Source organism: Populus trichocarpa, chromosome 17 (assembly GCF_000002775.5).
Source record: "Populus trichocarpa isolate Nisqually-1 chromosome 17, P.trichocarpa_v4.1, whole genome shotgun sequence".
Classification (NCBI taxonomy): Eukaryota; Viridiplantae; Streptophyta; class Magnoliopsida; order Malpighiales; family Salicaceae; genus Populus; species Populus trichocarpa.
In genome coordinates, this window is record NC_037301.2 from 3245206 (window position 1) to 3271578 (window position 26373).

Sequence of the window (26373 nt, forward strand, 5' to 3'; positions counted from 1 at the left end):
AAAGGAAATGAAAAGGCATAAACAAGAGATTAATATAACATGAAAGAAAACTTGAACATTACAAAGATATAAAGAAAGAAAGCAAGAACATGATCTTGATCTAAAAACCAAGATGACTAAATACATGGCAAATGCCTCCTTTTATAGGCTAAAATTCAGAACTATTGATTGGTTGATAAACTATTTAATTGGTGGCCAACCATTGACTTGGTGACTGGTTTTTGACATTGTTGGTTGGTTATTGATATTGTTGGTTGGCTATTGATATTGTTGGCTAGCCAAAATATCATTGCTAACATCAGAATTTGAGCACCGTATCCCTATGAAAGTTGTGGGCAATTGTCTCAGCTTCTCAACAAAAAAAACCAGAGCTCATTTGGACTTCTAGAACTCAAGATATGAGCTGAAAACCGAACAGTGTCTAGGCTGCTGGACAAATTCTGACTTCTCCGTTGTTGCTAAGATTTGAACTTGAAATTGGTAGAATTTAGTCTTAGACTCCCATAAAAGTTTTAGGTCTATGTCTTAGCTTTCCATACATATAAACCAAACCTAAATCCAAGGTCTACAACTCCAGTTATAACCCAATAACCGAATAGTATTCCAGTTTGAATTGAACCATCATCTCTTCTCTAAGTTTAGTCCTCTTTTTGTCTCTTCACTTTCAATAGTTAATCACATCAATCAATCCTTTGAATTGTGAGATATACCTGTATTAAAAATAAGCATTTACCATAAATTAAAGATATCTTATATTATCAGACTTGTTATTATAAAACATGCTTTAGTTAGGGAATTTAATGATACTTTAGTACAATATGATGATATAAAGCCTTAATGAGAATGCACTTTTAAGTACTAATCATCACGCAACCCACACGCAAAGACACCAATTCCTGGAAAGCCAAGTAAATCAGGTTTGATAGGAGTATGACATAAAGATAACTTATACCTAGCCACCAACACTATTGGAAACGGAGACCCCCACCCAATGAATATTGATTTGCAAACGAGAAGTATAAGGATGATGCCACGAAGACAGTTGTTCTTCGATAAGTCGTTTTTCAGTCCTTTAGAGAACCAAGGAAGGGAGATTATTCCACCAACACACAACAAGTACGACAAATAAGTTTATTGATCTGAAAATTGCGTAACCTTACATGTTTGGTTATGCCTTTATTTATACTGACTCTAGACTTACAGAAACCCTAATGGACCCCCCTTAGGTGGACTTATATGAAGCCCACTTCCAATTGACCCAAATAAGTAATAATAACCCAAAAACTAAGAAGAAAATAATAAAAATAATAAAAATCCAAAAATTATCATGCTAAATATGCTAGAATTAGATTTGTCACCCTTAAGAAGTCTTAAATAAACTAGGAAAAATATGATTTGAAAATTTATGTTACTGCCCCCCTTTGATGTCCTTGATTAGCTTGGATTTCCTTGTTTAACTTGGACAAATAAGAAAAAAAATTTCCTCCTTTGTTGCTGATTTAATTACTTTCCTTCCTAAGTTAGGAAAAACATTAAATAGTCCTCCCCTCTTTAGGAATAGATATGGCCAACTTCCTTACTTAATTAGGAGAATAAATTGTTGACTTTTTATCCTTGTAGCATTAGGAAAAAATAATAAGCCTAACAAGGCTGGTATTGGGCCGGACAAATCAACCCCTTGTTCCACATGAATTGGGCTCTTCTTGGACCTGAACTAGATGAATTAAAGGTTGTCCTTCATGCTCCTTAAATATCCCAAGCCCCTCTAGGTCCATTTTGCTCCATATGTTCTGAACAAGCCCATTCAATGCTTCTTTAAGCTTCTTTGCCCTAACTCTTGTGATTGGCCCAATTGGCACCTCCAATGGGTTGTTGGCATGATTACGCTTGGTGTTGGGTTGATCCACATCATCTCTCTCATTCCTTTTTCTTTTTTATAAAGCTTACTATCTAAGGTCTCTTATGAGACTTTCTATCATAAGCATTGTAAAGAGGAGGGAGCAACTGTCATAACCTATTTCTGGGTTATTCCTCAAATTCACCTTTTTTCTTTTCAAAATAAATTAATAATAGCAAGAAGACTGACATTTAGGAAAAAGCAGGAGGAGAAGGATTCCAAATATACAGAAAAATCAAGCTGAAATTGTTTTGACAAAATTAGGAGCCTAATCGTACCCCTTTATACAAAACCTGGTGAAACAATATAGATTCCAGGTCAAATTAAATAATTTTTGGATGAATCTACATAAAAATCAAGCCTAAGGACATAATTATATTTTTAATAGGCTAATATGATTTAATCATAGGTCAAATTAAAGTTTAATTATGTCTAAGAATTAATTTGGGTCCAATTAAAAGGTTTAATTAGGTGCAAGGACTTAATTATACTTAAATGAGTCAAATTAATTTTTTTTTAACTTAATTGCTGAAAAATTAAGTTTGGTAGCCTAATTTGGGCTTAATTAAGAAGATTGAAATTTTAGGAGACTAAATTTAATTTTTACCAAGTTAATTGTTTCAAATCAGGGGTAAAATTGCAAAAAATTCAAAAGTTTGGGGTCAATTAAGGGCTAATTGAAGAAACTTGCAGCCAATGATCATTTTGAAAAAAAGGCGTCGAACTCTAGGGTCCTAATTGATTGAAATCAAGGGTGAAATGGAAGAGAATAAATGTTTGATGGTTAATTAAGGGTCAATTTGCATAAATCCAAAACTAAAGATAAAAATGAAAAAGGCGCTGAAATTCGGGGCTAATGTTGAAATTTAACTGGGGAAAATTGCATCAAATCAACGGTTTAAGGTCAATTAAGGGTGAAATTGAAAGAAATTAAAAGTTGGAGGGACTAAATTGAACTTTGGCTAAAATCCCTAATTTATTGTCCAAAACAGCACCATTTTGAACAGTAAAAAAAAAGGGAATCGAACGACGCGTCGTCTTGTTATTATTCATTGTGACTTGAAGGATAGGCCTCAAATGGAGGCAAGTCCATGGCTGATTGGTAATCTAAGATGAGGTCGATAATAGAAAACCTCTTGATGAGTGTTGGCACGATACACACAATCAATGAAAGAAAAATTCTCAAGAGAATACGGAAGATGAATGATTGGTTAAGCTCATTTATGATGAATCAAGCAATACCATACTTGGGGACACGGTTATGCTTGATAAACAACAAAAATAGTAATCATCGAAGACAACCTAGGATAGACACTACATTTACAATTGAATGGATGACTAGCACATGAATGAGCCAATACATTAAAAGAGTAAAGAAGGCTTTGGATAGCAAACAAAGGCACCCTATGACGATGGAACATCAAAAAAGAGGGACCTATATTTCAAATCAGGTAAGGATCCATGCATGTCATCTAACATCAAAGCATTGCACACATATTTTTTATTCGTTTCAGGAACATCCTTAAAGAAGTCTAGCAAGATTGAGGACAAAGAAAGAATCATTGAGCTAATAATAATAGAGAATCATGGTTGTGACCCTGGAACGGGAAGAAGATGAGATGAACCCTACTATTAGGAAAATTTCAAAGAAATGAGAAGATCAACCTTGTCATCACGAGGAGTCTCCAGGTCAACCGTGCAATCAAGAAGCACCAAGTTTTCCAACTTTGTAATCAAGAAAAATCCAGTTAATTTCAGTCACCAGGAAGGACAGATGTCAACCTTGCAATCAGGAAAAACCGATGTCAATCCTGTAAAATCACAAAAATCAAAAAAGGAAAGAAAGCATCAAGTGAAAAGTTTGATCAAACTTTATCATAAAAAAGAAAAGAGAGAAAAACCCTACCATTAGAAAATTCTCAACAAAAAGAAGAAGAAGAAAGAAGCAAGTTCAAAACCTGCCAATAGGAAGAACATACAGGATTTTGGTTCTGGTTAAAGGGGATCGCCAGATGGGATCTCAGGTTAGCCTAACCATACACAGACTTTGGTTCTAGTTAAAGGGGATCGCCAGATGGAATCTCAAGTTAGCCCAACCACACATATGAGTTTGGTTCTGGTTAGAGGGGTAGCCAGAAGGGATCTCAGTTTAACCCAACCACACAGACTTTGGTTCTGGTTAAAGGGGATTGCCAGATGAGATCTTAGGTTAGCCCAACCACACACATGATTTTGGTTCTAGTTAAAGCGGATCGCCAGAAGGGATCTCAGGTTAGCCCAACCATGCAGACTTTGGTTCTGGTTAAAAGGGATCGCCAGAAGGGATCTCAGGTTAGCCCAACCATACAGAGGATATTGGTTCTGGTTAAAGGGGATCTCCAGAAGGGATCTCAGGTTAGCCCAACCATACAGAGGATATTGGTTCTGGTTAAAGGGGATCGCCACAAGGGATCTCAATTTAGCCCAACCACACAGAGGATATTGGTTCTCATTAAAGGGGATCGCCACAAGGGATCTTAGTTTAGCCCAACCACACAGAGGAGTTTGGTTCTAGTTAAAGGGGATTGCTAGAAGGGATCTCAGGTTAGCTTAACCACACACAGATTTTGGTTCTCGTTAAAAGGGATCGCCAGATGAGATCTCAGTATATCTTAACCACGTAAAGGATTTTGGTTTTGGTTAAAGAGCATCGCCAAAAGGGATCTCAGGTTAGCCCAACCACACACAAGATTTTGGTTTTGGTTAAAGGGGATTGCCATATGGGATCTCAGGTTAGCCCAACCACGCAGATTTTGGTTCTGGTTAAAGGGGATCACTATATGAGATCTCAGGTTAGCCCAACCACACACAGGATTTTGGTTCTGGTTAAAAGGGATCGTCATATGGGATCTCAGGTTAGCCCAACCACACACAAACTTTGGTTTTGGTTAAAAGGGATCGCTAGATGGGATCTTAGGTTAGCCCAACCACACACAAGATATTGATTCTGGTTAAAGAGTTTCGCTGGATGGGATCTCAGGTTAGCTCAACCACACAAAGGAGTTTGGTTCTGTTTAAAGGTAATTGCCAGAAGGGATCTCAGGTTAGCCCAACCACACAAACTTTGGTTCTGGTTAAATGAGATTGCCAGATGGGATCTCAGGTTAGCTTAACCACACACATGATTTTAGTTATGGTTAAAGGGGATCGTCAGATGGGATCTCAGGTTAGCCCAACCACGCATAGGAGTTTGGTTCTGGTTAAAGGGGATCGCCAGAAGGGATTTGAGGTTAGCCCAACTACACAGACTTTGGTTCTGGTTAAAGGGGATTGCCATATAGGATCTTAGGTTAGCCCAATAACACACAAGATTTTCGTTCTGGTTAAAAGGGATTGCCAAAATGGATCTTAGGTTAGCCCAACCACATAGGACTTTGGTTTTGGTTAAAGGGAATCGCTAAATAGGATCTCGGGTTAACCCAACCGCAACACAAATTTTAGCTTTGGTTAAAGGAAGTCATCAGACGGGATTTTAAGTTGACCAAGCTGCACACAAAGACATTGGTTTTGGTTAAAGGAGATTGCCAGATGGGACCTCACGTTGACCGAGCCACCAACATTAACTTAGCATTGGAAGAAAAATGAGAGGAACCCTACCATTAGAAAATTCTCAAAAAAAAGAAAAAAGAAGAAGATATAATTTAGAGGGACACCAAGATCGAGTTCTCAAGATAATCGAGTTATACATAGTTTTTATCGTTAGTTCCTGATTGAAAGGATCATTATAAAGACAGAATTTCAGATCAACCAAGTTGTGAAAAGATCAAGATTGGAAGTTCAGTTTTGTTTATCTTTACAAAACTTACTACGCAAAGTCTTTGCTTTGTAAGTATTAAGGGGCATCTGTTGTTACTTATTTTTGGGTTCCCACACAAAAAATGAGAAAATACAAAAAACAAATATCAAAAAATATTCAGAAGAAATCCAAAAAAATAATAGGAGCGAGAAAAGGATGCTGGAAAGCCCATAAAATGGCTAGAAATTGGTTGAGGACGTTCAAAAATACAAGAATTGAAATTTGACAGTATATTTTTTTATTGATGAGAGCCTTGTTGACAAGGAAAATTCAATTTGAGGAAGAAAAGTCTAAAATCAAATGTTTATGAACTCAATTAATTTTTATTGAAGGTTTAATTGAATTTATGGAGGGTTTGATTGCAAGAAAAAATATTTTTAAGTCAATTTGGGCTTAATTGAGAAGAAATTAAAGTTCAGGGCTCCAATTACAATTTATCCAAGGACTTGATTACAAAATTTCAGAACTTGAGTGACCAAACTAAAAATGGTCATTTCACATCGCAAAACAACTCCGTCACTATTCATCACCTTCTTCATTACACTAGGAAAGCCGTTTCAGCAGGAAGAAGAAGAAACATTTAGCCTCAGCTGCCACGATGCAATACGTTACTGAAACGTATTGGCATTTATTCGGTTATAAAGCCAGAGAAAAACGGACGCCCCTGCCATCGCTGACCGTTACCATTACTTCAGCAATAACGGTCCTGAGTGTCTTTATTATCAGGGAAAATGCATGCATTCTCTGGCTATAAAAGCCAAAGAAGGGACGAACAGAGGAGGCTTGGGGGGAACAGAGAAGCGAAGGAGTAAGACAGGGGCTCAAAACAGAAGGAAATCAAGGAGAGAAAAAAACAGAGAGGGAGAGAGAAGAGGAGAACAGGGGAGAAGAACTAAAAAAACAAGGGGGCGACAGATTACAAAAGCACAGAGAGAAAGACAGAAACCAAAAAAAGAAGAGAGATCTTTCGGGCTTCCTTTCAGAACTTCAACAAAGGAAAACATGGAAGAACAGAGGAGAGAGAGAGAAGAGAAATAGAAGCAAAATAGACCAGAAAGAGAGAAGACACAGGGACAAGGGGAACCAAACAAAGATAGTGACAGGGGGAAGAGCAATCAAAACAGAAGGAGTTAAGGAAAAAACAGAGGCTTGAGCCTCTGCACAAGGAAGAAGAAGAACAGTCACCGCCGCAGCAGCCACCATCGTTTTTTTTCCAGCTCAAATCACCGCCAACGACAGCAAACACGCTCCTTCACAGCTGGTTTGTTTCATTTGCATGCAGAACGTGAGCAATTCACGTTATGCAACAACTGAAATATAATTAGCAGCACAGTAACCAGCTAATTATAATTAACTGGTTACTATGCTCAGCACAGTAACCAGCTATCTTCTTGTGCTGGACTTTAGGAGTCCAGTCCACACGGCTGGGCTGAGTCCAGCCTTGTAGAAAGAATGTTTTTTTTTTTCTGGTTGGTTCTGGTCTGGTTTTATTTTGGGCCGATCTCGGCCCAGTTTCTTTCTGGACTAGGTTCGGCCTAGTCCAAAAAAATATTCAAAAACAATTCTATTTGAAATAATTTGTAATTTTCCTGCGTATGTTTCTATTAATTTTGCTTAATACTGGACTGTATTTTTATACCGTAAAGATACAAATCCCATATTAAAATATTTGGTTTTCATCAAAACATTGCAAAAATTAAAAAAAAAATGTTTTTGTTTTCATGTATACGGCCAAGTCTATAAAAAAAATCATATCGTATTTTCATATAAAGAAAATTTCAAAAAAAAATAAAATTTTAGCATGCATTTTGGCTTTAATAACCAGTTTATTAAAGTCATGAGAACTAGGCCAATATTTCAAAAATTCTAAAAAAATCATTTTATTTTCTTTTAGTATTTGAGATTACGAATTTATACGTAAAACGTATTCCTGATATTAAAAAGATATTTCTTTTGTTGACATAGAACGATTAAATTTTACTCGATAAGACAAGGAACTCCTTACTGAGGAGAACTTTTCTTAAACCTTAGGAAGACCAAAAATTAGAACACGCAATAATGCCTTAGTTTTTTATCAGACAATCAAACAATGCAGTTTAACTTAGATAAGGCGTATTTAGGGTGCTAATACCTTCTCTTTATGCAATTAGTCCCTGTGCCCGATCTCTAAGACCAATTAGGGTTCCTAGTGACCAAAATACTAGGTGGCGACTCTCATTCCAATTTTTTCACAATTCTTTGTCTCCCCATATTTGCCAGATAGATAGATACACTATATGAGAGTTGACGCAATCATCGCGACGCCGCATACGTGGGACAGTGTAGATGATTTATTACATTAGTGGCCCAACCTAATGTTTGGAAAATTCCAGTGTAAGACTTGGTCTATGCTTTCTTGTTGTGTTAGCCGTAGTATATGGCTTATGAGGAACAATGTTATCTTCAATGATAGAACTGCGACCTTCAAAGATAGCTTCCCCTTGATTCTATATAGTCTCTCGAATTTGCTCAAGTATACAAGTAAGTTCTTCATGGCTACTGGAACTGATTTAATTATGGAGCCTGAAGGTATTATAGATTGATCTAACAACACCAAATTAAGATTTTAAGAATGACGCATAAGCTCCTTTAGTCTCAATGTTCTTTTTCTTATTTGTATTTGTTGGTTTTTTATCTTTTATTGTCTACTTTCAGTTTTTGTAATTTTTTTTTTCTATCTTGTTTTTGGCTACTTTCTAGTTAGTCCTTTCAATATATCGACTTCTTCCAAAAAAAAAATAAGAAAGGAAATAATGTTCAATCATAGGGTATCTCTCAGCCAAAATCAGTGAGGCTGAGTTTACACCAAGGTACTCTTTTTATAATGTTTGCATATATGTGTTTATACAATGTTAAAAATGTTCAAAATTCATCAAGAATATGATATAAATTATTTTAGTAAATCCTCTCAGAAAAATACCATTAAAAACAGAATTATTTTCACTAATATGTTTTTTTTCCTTGTTATCTAATCAAAAGTTAATTGTTATTATATGATATGAAAAGAAAATTAAGAGAATGACAGGTAGCTCCCCTCTAGTCCACAAATCCTGAAATATTTCTGGCTATAAGATCAATAAACGGGATATTCTCAATTATTCTATGGGAAAGATATCGATCAATTACCTACAACCCTGTAAATCCAACGTTGGTCGACTAAAGCTAATCGATTAAATTCCTTCGTTAAATCTACTGGGATTGCTTTCAATTGCTGATCTTTTAGGCAAATGCAAGAAGAAACAACTTAGCGCAACTTTATTCCACCATAGTTTTTTGTTTTTTTTTTTTTTCACATACCATTACAAGTTTTCAAACTTCAGATAGAGATGCTGCAAGGAACTCCTTTTCCTGTAACTCCAGGGTCAGAAAATGGCTTCAAAAGCTCATAAGGCACAACGCCAACTCCATTTCTATTCTTCAATTTAATGTCAGCATTCCTTTCATCAATAATTCCTTCAAACTCCTTCAACCTCCCATTGAACTTTACGAAAGCCGCATTTATAGCCGGTTCCTCTGTCCATGATGGCTCTATTTGCTGCCCAAGATACTCCTCATCGGGAGAATGATTTGATAACACATCCAATATAGCCATCACTGTTGTTGCCTGAATTTGTGAAGGGAATGTTGTCAATAGTATCACTTCAGGTTTCTCCCAAAATAGTTTCAGCAACTCATCGTTCGGGTCTTCGGTTGGCATATTCATCCTAGCAGTTGTAGGCCTATTTGGAAAGTATCCTGCATATGTATATTGTCCGAAATTCACTGCGGCATGATGACCGGAGGCTATCCATATGATAGTTGTCATGGTTTCAATAAGGTCCTGAGGTGTTTTAAGCACAGGCCACCAGGGTTCATCTTTCTTGTCAGCGTGACCTTCCGTTCGAACTTCTGTCCACCATGCTTGGAGCTCATTATCAGACACAATGAGACTTGAGTCTGGATAGTAGTGATTGACATAGTCACTAACCCACTCTTTGATGATATCCCATAAAACCAAACCATCATTGGCATATGGATAGTCTTCCACCATCAATTTCAATCCATGTGGAGCAGATGGATCTTCCACAGCCATTCCCCTATCAATTATCAGAATCAGAAAGAAAATGTTTTAACTTGCAGCCGCTTCAAAAGGCTTATTAATTATGACTAGCAGCATCTAAGTTTGGTAGAATGATAGGCTAGCTAAGGATCGATCAAACATACCTGTTTATTAGATCCTTGGGCAGCGCCTCGTAGTCAAACCGCCATTCTTGATCATAGACAACAGAGCTTAATTCCATAGAATACTTGCCTGGAAAGAATGACGTCTCTATAATCCCTTTTGCATTAATTAGATATTGTCGAGCTAGAGCATTGATCTCCATTGTGTACCGGAAATGCGGGTGCAAGAGTCTGTAGATTGGATGCATTTCACTAAGTTGGCGATTGGCCGCGATAATGTATGGTTCTGTGCAGCAATGTGTTCTTAGCCTGCAAAATATAAAATATGATACGTGTTTGTAAATCGATTCAAATCCTATTTTTTTCATCGCAATTTGGAACAAACCGAAAATTTTTGTACATTAATGCAAGGCGGCTGCTAACTCAAGCGCAAGGAAAGTGCATACCAGTGACTAATAAGTTGGTGATAGCCAGACTCATGTGCAAGGACATGAGCTTTGGCAAGCCTCCAAAGCCAAACACCAGTGGAATGCCAAGCTGGTCTAAACACTTGCTTCCATTGCGGCTTACCATCCATCGGTGGTCGAGTGAGCTCAATAGCTAGTGGTCTCAATGTTCCTTCATGGGTTAAGAAGAACAATGTCCGTGACCCGTATAATGTCGTGCCTTTCAGCTCTCTTATTTTGCTTACAAAAGGTAGGAATAAATCATGGTAGTCAAGGATGAAAAGCTTCTGATCTTTTACTGCCTACGTTCATCAATGCACCGAATTTAGTTTATTAAGAGGAAAATCAAGATGAGTTTCAATACCGTTATTCAATCGGTTTTCTACTTCATACCTGTCCACATGTCATGAACCCTTTGATTTCTTGCTCAACCATTTCTGTAGTGATTGCTGATTCTTGGGGACCATAGATTTCAGGGTCTAGTTTACTCCTTAATGGCCATTCCTGCATGATTTAATGCAATACTTTCATCAAGAAAAGAGTAATGTTTCAGCATTGTTAGTTTTAATATTACCAACATTTGTGAATAATTGATTCATTTCTTGATGAACCGCATGAACCTGGACTGGTTTTTCCTTTCTTATTATTGGACAAAAATACTATACCGTGACCATTTTGATGCTACAAGGGTTGAGACCAGAAAGAGTCTGTCTAGCAAATTCTTCATCCCTAAACCAAAAAAATCTGTCTCCTGAAACACAAAAACTCTTAAAATGAGAAAATGATAGATATCTTTTCATTTATGATTGATTTATTAATTTCCCATGTCGAATCTAGTTCTTATTATAGGTATAAAAAATATCTTACTCTCCATGGTATCAGGAGTCTCAAATTTCAAGACATCTTTAGTTCCATCAGTAATGGCCCTGAAAAGGTTAGGCAGAAGATCTTTCCAAAACCCCTGTTTCTTAAGGGGAGGCAAATTGATTCCTTCATTGAATAGTGCGTCAATGGAACTGAAGAATGGGAATCCAAGTTCACTGTCAACAATAGCGGTTGATAGAGAAGGAACTAGGGCATGCAATACTGATTTGAGAGTCTTGGCAGAAAACGTGCCCATCTTTATTTCTGAGAATTCTTCATCTCGAGGCACGTAGAAGCTGCTACTCCTTGTCTCCGTAAGTGGATCTATCAGCACAATTGTTTCCAAATGGTTAGAATCAATGAAGTATAAAATTAATTTCCATGATTTAGTTAATAGGTATAGATTAACAGTTATATATTTGACAATTTCTTTTAATAGATAGGTTTAAGTTTAGTAATTCTAGTTTATTTGATTATTATACAATGAAAGAAGGATTCCTTCCATTACGTAGATTAAGATATAAGCCTTTCACAAAAAAAAAAAAAACATTTTCTGGTTTATGAAAGCAAAGTTATTAAATCTATACTATTTAAACTTGAATTACAGATTATACAGGTTAACCAAGATTAATTCAAAAAATTTTAAATATTTTTATTTAATTTAAAAAAAAACCAAAACGATGTTTTGAATTTTATTAAAAATTAAATTAGATTTTGACATGATTTTATTGAATACTAGATTGAATTGATGATGAATTTTCATCAGATTTATTTTAAAATCAAACTTAAATGTTAATTTGTAAAACTGGGTTCAACAACCTGGGATGAAAGGATCATAATATTGTATCTGTTTTTTTGAAACAAACAACATTGGACTTTGACTCGAACACAATCCAACACTACTATTTTTTTCATTATTTTTCTGAATTTTTACCTGACTCGGTCCGTGGTCGGCCAGTACGGCAACGCCTAGGGTACGGGTGCTCTTTGCCACCTAGCACCGGTCTTGCTGTCTCTGGATCACTATCAGGATTTCCAAGATCATTGTACACGTCATAGTCATAGATCCTTTCACCGTTCTTTCGTTCTCCGTTGTCGTTGCCTCGTAAAGTTTCAAGTTCTTCCTCTCTCAGTTTTGTCAATCCATTTGGTGTTTCTGATGGCAAGTATGACTATTCCATGAAACACAAAAATCAATTCATATAAAAAATTCCGTTATGTGGGATATTTTATAAGATTAAAATACCATCTTTTTATTTTTTTAAATTTATTTTTAATATTAGTATATTAAAACAATATAATAAGTTTATTTACAAAATATATATATTTATATGAGTCAAGATTATTTTTTTATTTTTACCATATCCATATCCATGACCTGAAAACTTCACATGGTAATATTGACATTATCGTGAGAAAAAAAAATATAAATCATGAACGTTGAGTTAAAGCATGTAAAGTATACATGTCAGCTCCTCCGATGGATTATATCCTGTGATTTTATCACATGAAATCTTTTGTATTGTTTTTGTAGTTATTCACTCTTTCAACATAACGTTTAATGTAAATTTAATATTTTTTTTTATAATTTTCCTTAATTTATTCTTATTTTATATTATTAGTGTGATAAAGTTGAAATTTTCAGAACATTCGAACTGACAGAATGGAATTGGATCAGCCCACACATAACATCCACAAATGCCACCCAAACATTTTTAAGAAAAAAATTTGTACATAAAGTACCATACATACATACATACATACATACATATATATATATATATATATATATATATTAAGAAAAAATATTATCCAACATGATAATTGATTAATAATAACATCAAATTAAATAAAAAAAAACTTGGATCACATAAGGGTAAGTAACTATTAGAAAATAATATAAATTATATTTTAGGATATCACCAACCACTTTTAAACTTTTAGGTTGAGATGGTTTCTTTTCATTTTTTTTTGGTATGGTATTAGAGCTTTCACTTAAAAAAATACGTTAGAAAAAAATATAAATAATATCTGCAACTTGACCTAACAATTTAAGTTTTTAAATTAAAATAGTTCTTTAATAATAACAATCTTATTATAAGAAAGTAACTAACCTTGTTAGTGAAAAAGAGTCTCTTCTTTTTATTGTCAAACTTCGAATGGATCCATGAATCACAGGTCACATGAACTGGTCCAGTAGGGAAGCCATCAAACACAACATCATGAAGGTACATCTCTTTATGGTGCTCATTTTCAACAAAAATGGCACCAATCTCTCCAAAATCTGGTGGAACCACAAAATCCGCTTCATACTTGATATCCTCTCCTTCATGATCTATCTTGTGTGCGTACTTTCGAATTGAGGGCTTCTCTAATCCCGTCTCTAGAGAAAATGAAAAAAAAAAGGTTGGAATTTAGACATGGAATCAACTTTTTTCCTTTTTTTAGGTGGGTCCGTACAGCATTTTTACTTACACAATTTTTTTCTTACTTCAATCATTCAAATATATATATATATATATTTGCAAACAAGGAATATATGTTACTTTTTTTCAATAAATAAATCATTCGATAAGAACTTAAAAAGTTGTTTCTTGCACTTGTAAAGAAAAAAGAAATATAAAATACTTGGAACACAGGTCTTTCAAGAAGCACTGCTTACTTGAGTCAAGCTCGGCACTAACAAGCTCCAAGAGGAGTGTTTTGCCAAACAGGTCTTTCAAATCATCAAGTCCTCGTTCTATCCCTATTTCTGTCCAAAAATCAACAACTGTTTGTTTCACAGTCACCACAGCCTTAACATCTGTGGACTGCTGTGTGACACTAGCTATAGATTTAATGCTTCCATGTTTATGGCCAACACGAACTTCTTTGTTTGCTTTAGTGGACAAGGACCTTGAATAGACAGGAAAAGAAGCATGACCACTGCCATGGATGAATGGTTTAGGTAGTAGAAAAGGGATTTTTGTTGAAAGGTGTGACTGGTGAAGCTGTGGCTTCAACATTGTTGCTAATAGGAGAGGAGATCTACTTAGGTTAAACGAGGAGTTTGTTGTATGAAAATATGTAGTGAGCAAGCTATGATATATAGAACTAGAGAGAGAAAGAGAGAGAGAGAGAGAGAGAGAGAGAGAGAGAGGAACATGTTTTTCATATGGTCTATAATTCATGCATATGATACATAAATTATTGGCTTGCAAGATAAATAAATTTGTTTACATGTTATCATAACATCATTTACATGTTCGAATTCAATGACAATTCATGCATATGATATATATGATTTGTTTAATAAACGTGTGAAAATTAATAAATCTTCCTTTTCAAATCCAATTCCAAATTCAGATACTGTCAAGTTATATTGTTTGAATTATTTTTTTAGTGGTTGTGACATAAAAAAGATGTGGATATTTAGGTCAAAATAGAGATAAAATTACCTATATGTAAAAAATAAAAATAAAATAAAAAATAAAACCTAGACGCCAATATATATATATATATATATATATATATATATATATATATATATATATGGAGAAGCCTGTAATATGAAGAAGAAATCTCTCCCTTAGTAATTATTGTGTTATGACTATGTTCAATTATACATGCGTTTATATTCTCTGACACTATAAATACATTACCCAAAGCAGTAGGGAAGCTAGACCAGCTGGTTGGGGAAACATTAAGAAAGGGAAACTTATGCCATTAAGATTTAATCAGGAAAAATAGAAAAACTGACTCAAGCTAGGCCCGTCGGTTGCACCAATTGAGTGCTTCATTCTCTATTGCTAATAACGATTTATAATTGAACTACTAAGAGAGTCATACTCTTAGCAGTATTTATAGTGATAGTATTCAATTTCAATATTGCACAATCCATCCATTCCAACTTGGAACCGTAGTTTTAAAATATAACATGAGATAGATCAGGGAAAGGCTCTAGTAGAGGGTCAGCTAAATTTTTTTTTTTAAAAAAAATATTATTATTTTAATAACTTTTTTTAAAAATCAATAAATTAATGTTCGGATATTGACTGTGTTAGGTTTAAGTCACTGAGTCTAGTTGAGTTTTTGACCAAATCAGCTAAGTTTTGTCTTGTTTCATTTTTGAGAGAAAATAGGGAGTTTTATACCCATCCTTGAGAAATCAAGAGAGAAACACTAAAATTTCAAGAACCCATCCAAGATTAAGAGGTTATAGATGGGATAAACACTTGAGAGCAAAGGATTACCAAGAAATTGAACAAGAAGAAAAAAAAGGAGGGAGTTGAAAATCTTCAACTGGTTGAAGATCAAAATCTTAATTTGTACCGGGTAAGGTGTTCTAAACATGATCTTAAAAAAATTCATTTTAAATTCGATAAAGAATTGATGCCTTGATATTGAATCATAGGTTAGGTTTCTTAGACATAAATTGGGGAAAAAGTACTTATTGTTAAGATTAAGTTAATTCATGTGTGTGGTATGTAGTTTATGAAAGTATTGTGTGAAGGGGAGGGGGAGACGAATCTGGACAGACTTGTCTCATGACTTTCAGTGAGATTTCGAGTAGGAGGATTAGGGAATTAGGATCGGGTTCCTCATAGAAATTGTAGATTTGAATGTTAGCTAACCAAGAAAACTGGTCTTGCTCAATTTGGAGATGTAGAACTCTAGTTATGGGTTACCAACTAAGACTGAGTCGTGACTGATTATGTAGGGCAGTAGGACTAATTAGTTAATGAGCAATTTTGACTGTCTTGGAGGCAAAACTAGGTTCTCCTCCCTTCAGAGAACTTGTAGCCTCGTGTCTTAGCTTTCTAACGAGATCAATCTCACTTAAAATGGAGTTTTAGAACTTTAGATATAGTTAAAAATATGATGAGTGTTCGGACAGTAACAGTTCAAAGTTGGACAGTAACAGTTGAAAATTGAACAGTAACAGTTCAAAGTTGGACAGTAACGGTTGGACAGTAACAATTGAAAATTGGACAGTAACAGTTCAAAGTTAGACAGTAACAGTTCAATATCTAGACAGTAACGGTTGGACAGTAACAATTGAAGTTAGACAGTAACAGTTGGACAGTAACAGTTCAAAGTTAGACAATAACAGTAGACTTTCACGTGAATACTATATATAAGAATATGAAAGAATTGAGTCATACGAACACTTGCACATTGAGATACTAAATCTGAAAATATACATGATTTATGTATGTATGTTATTATGAGGAAATGAACATGCATAGAAAGTAACATATGAGTAATGGATGAATATGGATTCTCTATAATATCGGCTTAAAGGAATCACAACCAAAAACTTCCTTATAATTCAGGAGGAGCAACCATGATTGGATCTTCTGTTAGGTGAGGTCGCGAGACAGGCGAAGCAGGTACGTGATTTTCCTCCTATTTGCACTTATACAATTTAAAATTATTTTGGTGAATGCAATTACAATAAATGTCATGTTCAATGTAAATAAAGTCTAGTGATTTACAAGATTAGCTTCGGCTAATAGCATCCGTGATAGGATTGCCGGGAGATGAATTACAAGATTAGCTTCGACTAATGGCATCCATGATAGGATTTCTGGGAAATGAATTTCAAGATTAGACTTTGCAAGGTCACCCAGTTCATGCATGCAAGTAAATAAGAGTATTCAAATTAAGAATATACAAATGAGTGTTAACTGGGTTTAAAAGATTTACAAGTAAAATATAAGTTCTCTATTAGAATTCTTATGGATCCGATAGAAAATTAATACTTCATTCGTATTCATTACATGAGCATGTATATATTCTTTATTAACAAAATGGTATGTTTATTTATGTAACAGGTCCATCAAATATCCAGGGAGATCATTAGTTTAGGACCCTACTTTGTGAAGCTTATGTAAATATTTAACTTAAACAAAAGGGAATTAACGCGTTTTTGTAGTATACTTTTGTGTAAACCTTGATGTATTTATAAAAGTTCAGCTTAGCATGTAGTATTTTAGTTATCTTGTAATTAACCCTTTTGAAATATTTAAGAACACTTCTTATGTTGTAAATGCTTTATTTGCATGTTAGTATTCCTTTTCTTTTAAATTTTATGATATGATGTTTGGACTATGTTCATATTGAACTTACTTGTAGGATATATATATTGTGTGGATTGTATGAGGTGCAGAATTATAAGGTTTGATATAAGGTTTGGAATTATGGGACCTTGTGATGATGGGTTGATTGAGTAAATTGATAGTAGTCGATAACATGGGATGTGCTAAATGCAAACGAAACTCTGCCGAATTTTTAGTAAAAAAAATATTACCCTCAAATAAAGAGGATATGTTGGGAACTTTTAACATTGATCGAGCCGTATAGTCGGACTGTTACAGGTTTGATATAAGTAATGGATGATTGTTCATGGATGTATCGAGATTCACCCCAAATGGTTGCACATAATGGATTATTGTAATTGGGTTGATGGTTTTATTAATTACACATTATCTAATCCAAAAAATATAAGTGGGGGCGATATTAAATATCCATGTAAAAAGTGTAAAAATAAAAAGTTTCTCGATCAAGATATCGTAATGATGCATCTTCTACAAAAAGAGTTCATTGCGAAATTCATGTGTTGGTTTGTACACAAAAAACCATATGTTCCTTACGTGACCATGGTAAAAAGGATGGTTGTGTCAACTTTTAATTTTAGCAACGTGCATTGAGTTGTAGATGATAATAGTAATCCTTATAGAAATATGGTAATGGATGCGATGAGAATGAATCAAGGTTATGTAGGTGAATGTCTAGTCATAGATGAAGAGCCAAATGCATATGCGGCTAGTTTTTTATTTATCAAAAGACTCCGACGAACCATTATGGGATGAGTGCACAAATCATAGCTAGTAAACTATCAGTCGTTGCACAAGTGTTCACCATCAAGTTAGATCATGGGTTGAGTGAGTTCAGTTGCGACATAATTGTTAAATGGGCGAGAAGCATTTCACTTGAAAGGAATGGTTGAAAGAGAACTTCTATACTGTTAAATCCATGATAAAACCCCTCGGCCTATGATATTAGAAAATTGACATATGTTCAAACTTCTTCATGTTATAATACCTTAAAAATACAGAGTTGACCGAGTGCAGAATATGTGGGCATGCTTGTTATAAACCCAGAACTAGGGAGGGAAGGACTTTTGGTGCACATAAAAAAAAACTTAGATCTCATTCACTAATATACTACAAAGGTTATTCATGTCTCCAATGACTGCTGAGCACATGACATGACATCATTCACATGATGTAGTGGATGGAGTCATGGTGTACCCATTTGATGGTAAAGCCTGAAAACATTTTAACACGAAGCATCCTCAGTTTTCAATGGAATCAAGGAACATGTGTTTTGAGTTATGTATAAACGAATTCAATCCGTTCAATTCATTGGTTGCTCCCTATTCTTGTTGGTCAGTGATATTCATGATTTTTTATATTTCTTTCTTCTAATTTTAAAGTCATTCTCACCAAATTCTCTCACTAACAAAATAAAAATTAAAAGAATCGTCAAAAGAACAAAAGAAAATATATTACAGGGAACTAACCGTTCTATGGGATCGACTTGATAATCAAGGAGATTTGCTTCTTTGTTTTTTTTTTTTTAATTCAAAGTTTGATTCGATTAGTTTTTCTAGACGCACCAAATTTTTAATATAGTTCATATAATATATTTAATCTTGATTGATAAACAAACTAATCCATGTATATATAAAAATAATTTAGTTTAGTTATAAAATAAATAGATTTAATCTCAATTCTTCAAAACAGGTTAAAGAAAATAAATTTATTGTAACACCGTGATATATTATAAATATGCCTGTGGACTGTACAAATAATGGAGCAACTGTAAAAGGGCATTTATGTTTTGGGATGTCAAGTCAGGCATGGACAAGGTACATTCATTCACATGCATCATCTCATGGAGTCCAGATAAGACATTATCATGATCAATGATAAATTAATAATTGTACGGAAGCCAGTCAATATGATTGATTGATTGATTCATTAATATCTGTCGTTATTCAAGGAGGATCACTCATTTTTTCCCTTCATTTTCTTTTGATTGATTGATTCATCTCATATATTGTTACATTTTTTTAATCACCATCAATTATGATTAGATAGAATGCGTTCGGAGTCGGTGCAAATCACATTTTTTAAAAGTTTAAATTTTTTTAAAAATTTAATATAATTTGTAAATTTTGAATTATTTTAATGTGCTGATATTAAAAATAATTTTTTCAAAATAAAAAAAATCATTAACATGTATTTCAGCACGAAAAGTTATTTGAAAAACAACCGCTACCACACTGCCAAACACTCTCTTAATCTTCAATTTTTTTTTATTAAATTGTGAGAATCTAATCAGTTTCTTAATTTATAATTTGATAGATTTAATCAAAAATTTATAATTTTTTTATTCAAAATAATTTCGTTTAAATATTTTCATTAAAAATAAATTAATCTAGATTATCTTAAATATTGTTACATTGTACTAATCACCATCAATTGTGATTAGTTAATCTTTAATTTTCTTTTTATTATTATAAAAAAATTGCGAGGATCTAATCAGTTTTTTAATTTTTAATTTGATTGATTTAATAAAAAAAATTTATTTTTTTATTCAAAATAATTTTGTTTAAATATTTTTATTAAAAATAAATTAATCTAGATTATCTTAAATAATTTAAAACCCTAGCTTTACTTCGTATACGGTTTAATAACTATAAGTTTTAAGAAAATGCAAAAATCATTGAAATGGGTAATGAATCAGTATCCCATCAGCCAAATAGAAGAGATGGGGCAAGCTGCTGGTTGATGACGGTGTCTTGTCGTTGAAAATAATGCAATGAAATTAATCCTTATGAAAATGATTAATTGAAAAAGTTTATACACGTGTAGCTAGAATCGACCACAAAAGTGAACCGGCAAAATATATACACACTAGCATATTCACATGTAATTTATAGTGGATTAATATTAATTTTTTTTAAAAAATATAAAATACTAAAAATATAAAAAATATTTTAATAATATTATTAAATCTAAGCAAGTGAGTTAATTTTTAAGTAATTTAGTGTTTTTTTGTATCAATAACATTTTTATAATAGGTTTTAATCATAGAATTTAGTTTTGGTACTCGAACCTATTTTGACAAAAAAATACGAAGTTTAAGTAAAAATTGAAGTGATTGAAGGCCGGATTCCAATTCCTTGCATGATTTTTGTTGCCACCCAATTTTTAACTCATTTTTTTATAATTTTTTTTTAAAATTAAAAAATAGCGAAAAACAACGAAAATAAAAAAAATATGTTTTTTTTAATATATTTGCATCTTTTTTAGCATTTTCAGCATCATCTCAAAAGAATTTAAATTTTCAAAAGTCTTTCGCACGCGTTCGACTTTTCATGTATTATTTTTAAAATCATTGATTTTCCTCGTTGAGTCGACGTTGATATTTCTCGTTTTCAAAAAAAATATAAACAATTAAGAAAAATCAAAATTTACAAAAAATAAAGAAGTTGAGGGACCAATGTGCTTTAGGGACCAAGCCATTTTGTTTATAAATAGAGATCACAACATACACGAAAGAAAAGGCAATTCTGAAAAATAAAAGAAACACAAAAAACCCTAAACCTAAACCTTCAAGTCGTCGCCCCCCTTTCCTTTGGGTTTCTCTCCCAAAACTAGCCAAAGGAAGGCAGCCGCCGCTTTCCCTCTTGAAGCCAAAGGAGTCGCAACCCCCCACTCTCATTTGTTTTGGAAACGAAACCGCCATCCCCCGGGGTCCTTGGTTTTTTTGCTCTCCCAGAACTAGAGAGCCAAGGACCCCCTACCATTTCAATTCTTCTCCCTTTCCCAGCTGGTCCACATTCCATCTCTCGGCTAGCCCCCTCTCTTTGCCAAAACCAAATGTCATATGCTGTAACTGATGAAACTACAGGAGATGAAGACGAGGGACAAACAATAACAGGAACAGGGGGAATTTAAATCAAAGATCAGAGCGGGAACGCACCCAACGACTAAACGCATCGTTTTAGTTTATTTTGCAATATTATTAGGATACACGTGTAATAAGGAATATTACCCTTAAGTTTCGGAACAACCAAATTGTGTGTGTATTTAATTGGTTGCAACATAATAGAAATTACATTGAAAAATTGTAATGTAAGAAACGTATGAAGAGAAATTCAGGTGAATCATTTCTTGTTTCTATACAATTTTCACTTCTTCTTCACCTATCAAATTGATATCTGATTGTGATATCCACCAATTAACCAAATTAAGACTGAGATCAATAACAGGGGAAGCCATTTCCATTCCACCCATAACAACTGGTATCAGAGCTAACCTTCCTTGGCTGAGGCTATGGCGCCAGACACACGAACTACAGAGATAAAAAGGCTTGAGGAGTCCATTGAACTAACAAAAAGAGAAACCAACCACAAGTATGAATTGCTCGTTACTCTCGTGAAAGAACAAGGCTAGAAGTTGGACACCACCATAGACTGTCATGGAACTTAGATCGAAGACATAAAGAATTTGCTCAGTGGTCTGGCGCAATAGTTGGAGTTTGTCATGCAAAGGATTCCATTTGCTGTAGGGGAATCAAGTCAGGGCAGGGAAAAGCAGGCGACTCATCAGAATGAATCAACAGGCAGACCTATCTATTCTAATGAGGGAAGACCAGCTGCTTATAAGGTACACAGGCCAAAACACCTCTTTCCAGTATTCGGAGGGGATGATGTGCATAGATGGTTGTATAAATGCAATCAGTACTTTGAGATTGAGGATTTTGAGAAACTGAAACTTGCTTCTTATTATTTAGATGACATAACTCTATATTGGTACCAAAATTTTATGAGAAACTTAAATAACCAGAGAGTAAGTTGGGATGAGTATGTAAAAGCCTTGTGTTAAAGATTTGGAGGGCAGAAGGACCCTATGGAAGACCTGATTGACCTGAAACAAGTAGGGACACTAGAAAACTATATCCACGATTTTGATATTCTATGGAATAAGGCAGGCATATGGGAGAAACAAGCTTTAGTTATATTCTTAGGGGGTCTAGAATTGGAGATTAAAAACACTATCAAAATGTTTGAACCCAAAGACCTGAGGCAAGCTTACAACCTTACTAGATTGCATGCCAACACCTTAGCTCACAGACAAAATACGGGATTTACACCAAAACACTCAGCCTCCACCACCAGCCACAACCTGCCACAAAAAACCATGCAACCACCAAACTTAACTCCTACAAATATTACTACAGCAGCCAACTTACCCAAGGCTAATCCTACATATTGGCCAAATAACAATGCTCAAAATTCTTTCAACAAAACTGCCAATAAACCCACCAAATCTATAAAATCCAAGAGTTTGAAGAACGTAGATTAAAAGGGTTGTGTTTCTAGTGTGATGACAAATTTGTCCTAAATTATAGGTGAAAAAACAAGAGGTTGTATTCTCTAAGTATTATAGACGAGGAGGAAGAAATTAGAGGAGAGGAGCAGTGTAAGGAGGGATGTCCAACTGGAGAACTAATACCCTAGATTTCATTAAATGCTTTAGAAGGGACTGTCGGGTTCCACACGATGAAAGTCATAGGGAAGCAGGTTCTCCATATTCTGGTGGATTCGGGAAGCACTCATAACTTCCTAAACTCTTCATTAGCCCATAAACTACAGAACAGTTTAACCACCATCACCCCTATAACTATACAAGCTGCCAATGGAGGGAAGATGTCATGTACTTCAGTGTGTAAGGGCCTGAAATGGGAGATACAAGGGGTGTGATTTGAAGCAAACGTTTCATCATGGACTTGAGTAACTATGACATGGTGTTAGGTGTTCAATGGCTGTCAATGCTAGGGGACATTCTGTGCAACTACAAGCATCTTTGAATGTCCTTTAATTGGCAGGGCCAGAGGGTGTTGCTGAAGGGAGAGAGTCCAATCAAATTCCAAGCTATTGAGCTTGCACAACTTCAGGGGTTATTAAACAGTCCAGAGCAGGTGGCAGAACTTCACTTATGTAGTCTACAAGTCTTGGAGGATGATGATCTCGCTCTTAGCTCCCTGACAGTAAAGCAACATCACCACCAGGATACCACGTTAACAACATTGCTGGAGAATTATAGTGACCTTTTTAAGGAGCCTGAAGGACTACCCTCAGCTAGGGGCCATGATCATGTTATACCCTTGAAGGAAGGGAGTCAACTCGTTAACTTGAGACCATATAGGTACTCAGGGCTGCAGAAGGATGTGCTCGAAAAAATGGTAGAGGAAATGTTGGGAAGTGGAATTATAAGGCCTAACAATAACCCTTTTGCCTCCCTAATAGTGTTGGTTAAGAAGAAGGATTCCACATGGCGACTCTGTATGGATTATAGAGCACCCTAAGAAGTTCATCTTGGTATTTTTCGACGACATATTAATCTACAGCAAGACATCTGCAGCTCACTATGAACATTTACAGACTATTTTCAACCTCTTGAGGATAAAGGAAAGTAAGTGTAGCTTTGGCAACGAACAAGTCGAATACTTGGGCCATATTATATCCAAATATGGAGTTGCTACCGACCCCAACAAAGTCAAAGCTATAATTGAGTGGCTATTGCCTAGGAACTTACGGCAACTCAGAGGGTTTTTGGGGCTTACTGGCTACTATAGAAGATTTGTCAAGGGATACGGATACATTTGCAAACACTTGACATAACTCCTAAAAAAGGATGCCTTTGGCTGGAACCTATAAGCAACTATTACATTCACCTTACTCAAGGAGCTAATGACCACTCCTCTAGTATTATATTTGCTAGCTCTAGATAAATTGTTTGTTGTAGAGACCGACGCATTCATGGTGGGTATAGGTGTAGTACTTATACAAGATGGGCATCCCATTGCCTACATCAGCAAGTCTCTAGGCGCTAAACAGGAAGCCATGTCTATTTATGAAAAGGAAATGTTGGCTATACTGCATGCAGTCAACAAATGGAAGCAATACCCCTAAGGCGGCATTTTAAGATTCGCACGGATCATGTAAGTCTTAAATATCTCCTAAACCAAAAGATAGTTACTCATATGCAGCACCAATGGTTAATATTTAAATTAATGGGGTATGACTATGAGATCGGATACAGAAAAGGGAAAGACAATATGGAAGTTGATGCCCTCTCACGAACTTCAAGCCAATTACTTTATTCCTTGGTTGTCTCCTCAGTCTCTACCAAGCTTATGGAGGAGATTGCATAATCTTGGTAAAAGGATCCACATTTGCAAACTGTCATTCAAAACCTGCAAGCCTTTCCAACATCACATTCACACTACACATGGGTCAATGGCCACCTACAAAGGAAGGGAAAAATTATGGTGGGGCGTGATTTAGACTTACACAGAAGGTTAATCTCTTTATATCACAACTTAGCCGTGGGTGGTCACTCAGGAAGCATGGCTAATGCAAAAAGGGTGGGAAGTTTGTTCTACTAGAAGGGCCAACAGAAACACGTTCGACAGTTTGTGCGAGCATGGTCAATCTGTCAGCAAAACAAGCATGAGAATGTAGCCACTCCAGGGCTACTACAACCTCTACTTATTCCTCATGCTCCATTCATTGATATTAGCATGGATTTCATCAATGGGCTGCCTAAATCTGAAGGCAAGGACGTCATTATGGTGGTAGTTGATCGCTTCAACAAATATGCTCATTTCATGAGCCTTAGCCACCCCTATTCAGCACCTACAGTGGCTAAGATATTCATGGATAATGTGTATAAATTACATGGTCTTCCAGCATCAGTTTCAGTGATAGAGATCCAGTATTTCTGAGCAAATTCTGGAAAGAATTGTTCACCATACAAAGGGTTAACTTACTCTACTCCTCAGCATATCACCCTCAAACTGATGGTCAGACAGAGATCGTAAATAAATGTGTTGAAAACTACCTCAGATGCATGACAGGGACCAACCCAAACTAGTGGGCATGATGGCTATCACTTGCAGAATGGTGCTACAATACCAATTTCCATTCTTCAACTCAGCTCACTCCCTATGAAATACTGTATGGGTTTCCTCCTCCTATACATGTTCCTTATCTTCCTAGAGACTCTACGGTGGAGTCAATTGATGACATTCTAACCAGGCGAAAAGAAATGCTTAAGCAAGTCAAGAGGAACCTACAAGCTGCTCAGAACAGGATGACACAAATTGATAGGCACAACGAAAGGAGCTTCTCTATAGGGGACTATGTTTATCTTAAACTCCAACACTACAAGCAAAAATCAGTAGTCCACAGATCATCACAAAAACTATCAGCAAAGTTCTTCGATCCTTACCTGGTGATAAGCAAGATTGGCAACGTGGTGCACAAACTAGAACTTCCACCTTCCTCGACCATACACCTAGTGTTCCACGTTTCACAACTTAAGAGGCATGTCGGGAGCCAACCAGTGCAGACTACCCTGCCACAAATGTCTCCAAACCCTGTATTACAACCACAAGCAACAATGGACAGACGCATCGTGAAGAGAAAGAATCAGGCCGCTACTCAAATATTAATTCATTGGAGGGGTTTCTCACCTGCAGATGCTACTTGGGAATATGCAGAGGAAATCGCAACTCGTTTTCCACACTTTAACCTTGATAATAAGGTTAATTCAATGGGGGAAGATTTGTCACATGTTGTAACTGATGAAACTATAGGAGATGAAGATAAGGGACAAACAATAATAGGAACAGGGGGAATTTAAATCAAAGATCAGAGCGGGAACTTACCCAACGACTAAACGCACCGTTTTAGTTTATTTTGCAATATTATTAGGAGACACATATAATAAGGAATATTACCCTTAAGTTTCGGAACAACCAAATTGTGTGTGTATATAATTGGTTGGAACAAAATAGAAATTACGTAGAAAAATTGTAATGCAAGAAACGCATGGAGAGAGATTCGGGTGAATCATTTCTTGTTTCTATACAATTTTCACTTCTTCTTCATCTATCCAATTGATATCTGATTGCAATCTCCACCAATTAACCAAATTAAGACTAAGATTAGTAATAGGGGAAGCCATTTCCATTCCACCCATAACACCAAGCTAGATCTTTCCCCT

General features: G+C 35.2%; 1 protein-coding gene and 3 long non-coding RNA genes across 5 annotated transcripts in view; 1 reads left to right on the forward strand and 3 right to left on the reverse strand.

The window, feature by feature from the left end:
* LOC127904471 (uncharacterized) overlaps positions 1 to 26373 on the reverse strand; it is a 117651-nt gene that overhangs the window by 21292 nt on the left and 69986 nt on the right. The window lies entirely within an intron of this gene.
* LOC127904472 (uncharacterized) overlaps positions 1 to 26373 on the forward strand; it is an 81210-nt gene that overhangs the window by 21047 nt on the left and 33790 nt on the right. The gene's annotated exons all lie outside the window — the stretch shown is intronic.
* Positions 1 to 26373, reverse strand: part of LOC127904470 (uncharacterized) — a 56328-nt gene that overhangs the window by 14176 nt on the left and 15779 nt on the right. The window lies entirely within an intron of this gene.
* On the reverse strand, positions 8838 to 14306 carry LOC7496589 (linoleate 13S-lipoxygenase 2-1, chloroplastic). Its single transcript, XM_024588589.2, has 9 exons — positions 13905 to 14306; positions 13357 to 13625; positions 12177 to 12414; positions 11246 to 11566; positions 11044 to 11129; positions 10772 to 10882; positions 10379 to 10680; positions 9975 to 10241; positions 8838 to 9847 (listed from the first exon to the last, which is right to left on the reverse strand). Exons 1-9 carry the CDS (start codon positions 14245 to 14247, stop codon positions 9088 to 9090), a joined length of 2697 nt encoding a protein of 898 aa, XP_024444357.1. The 5' UTR covers positions 14248 to 14306; the 3' UTR covers positions 8838 to 9087.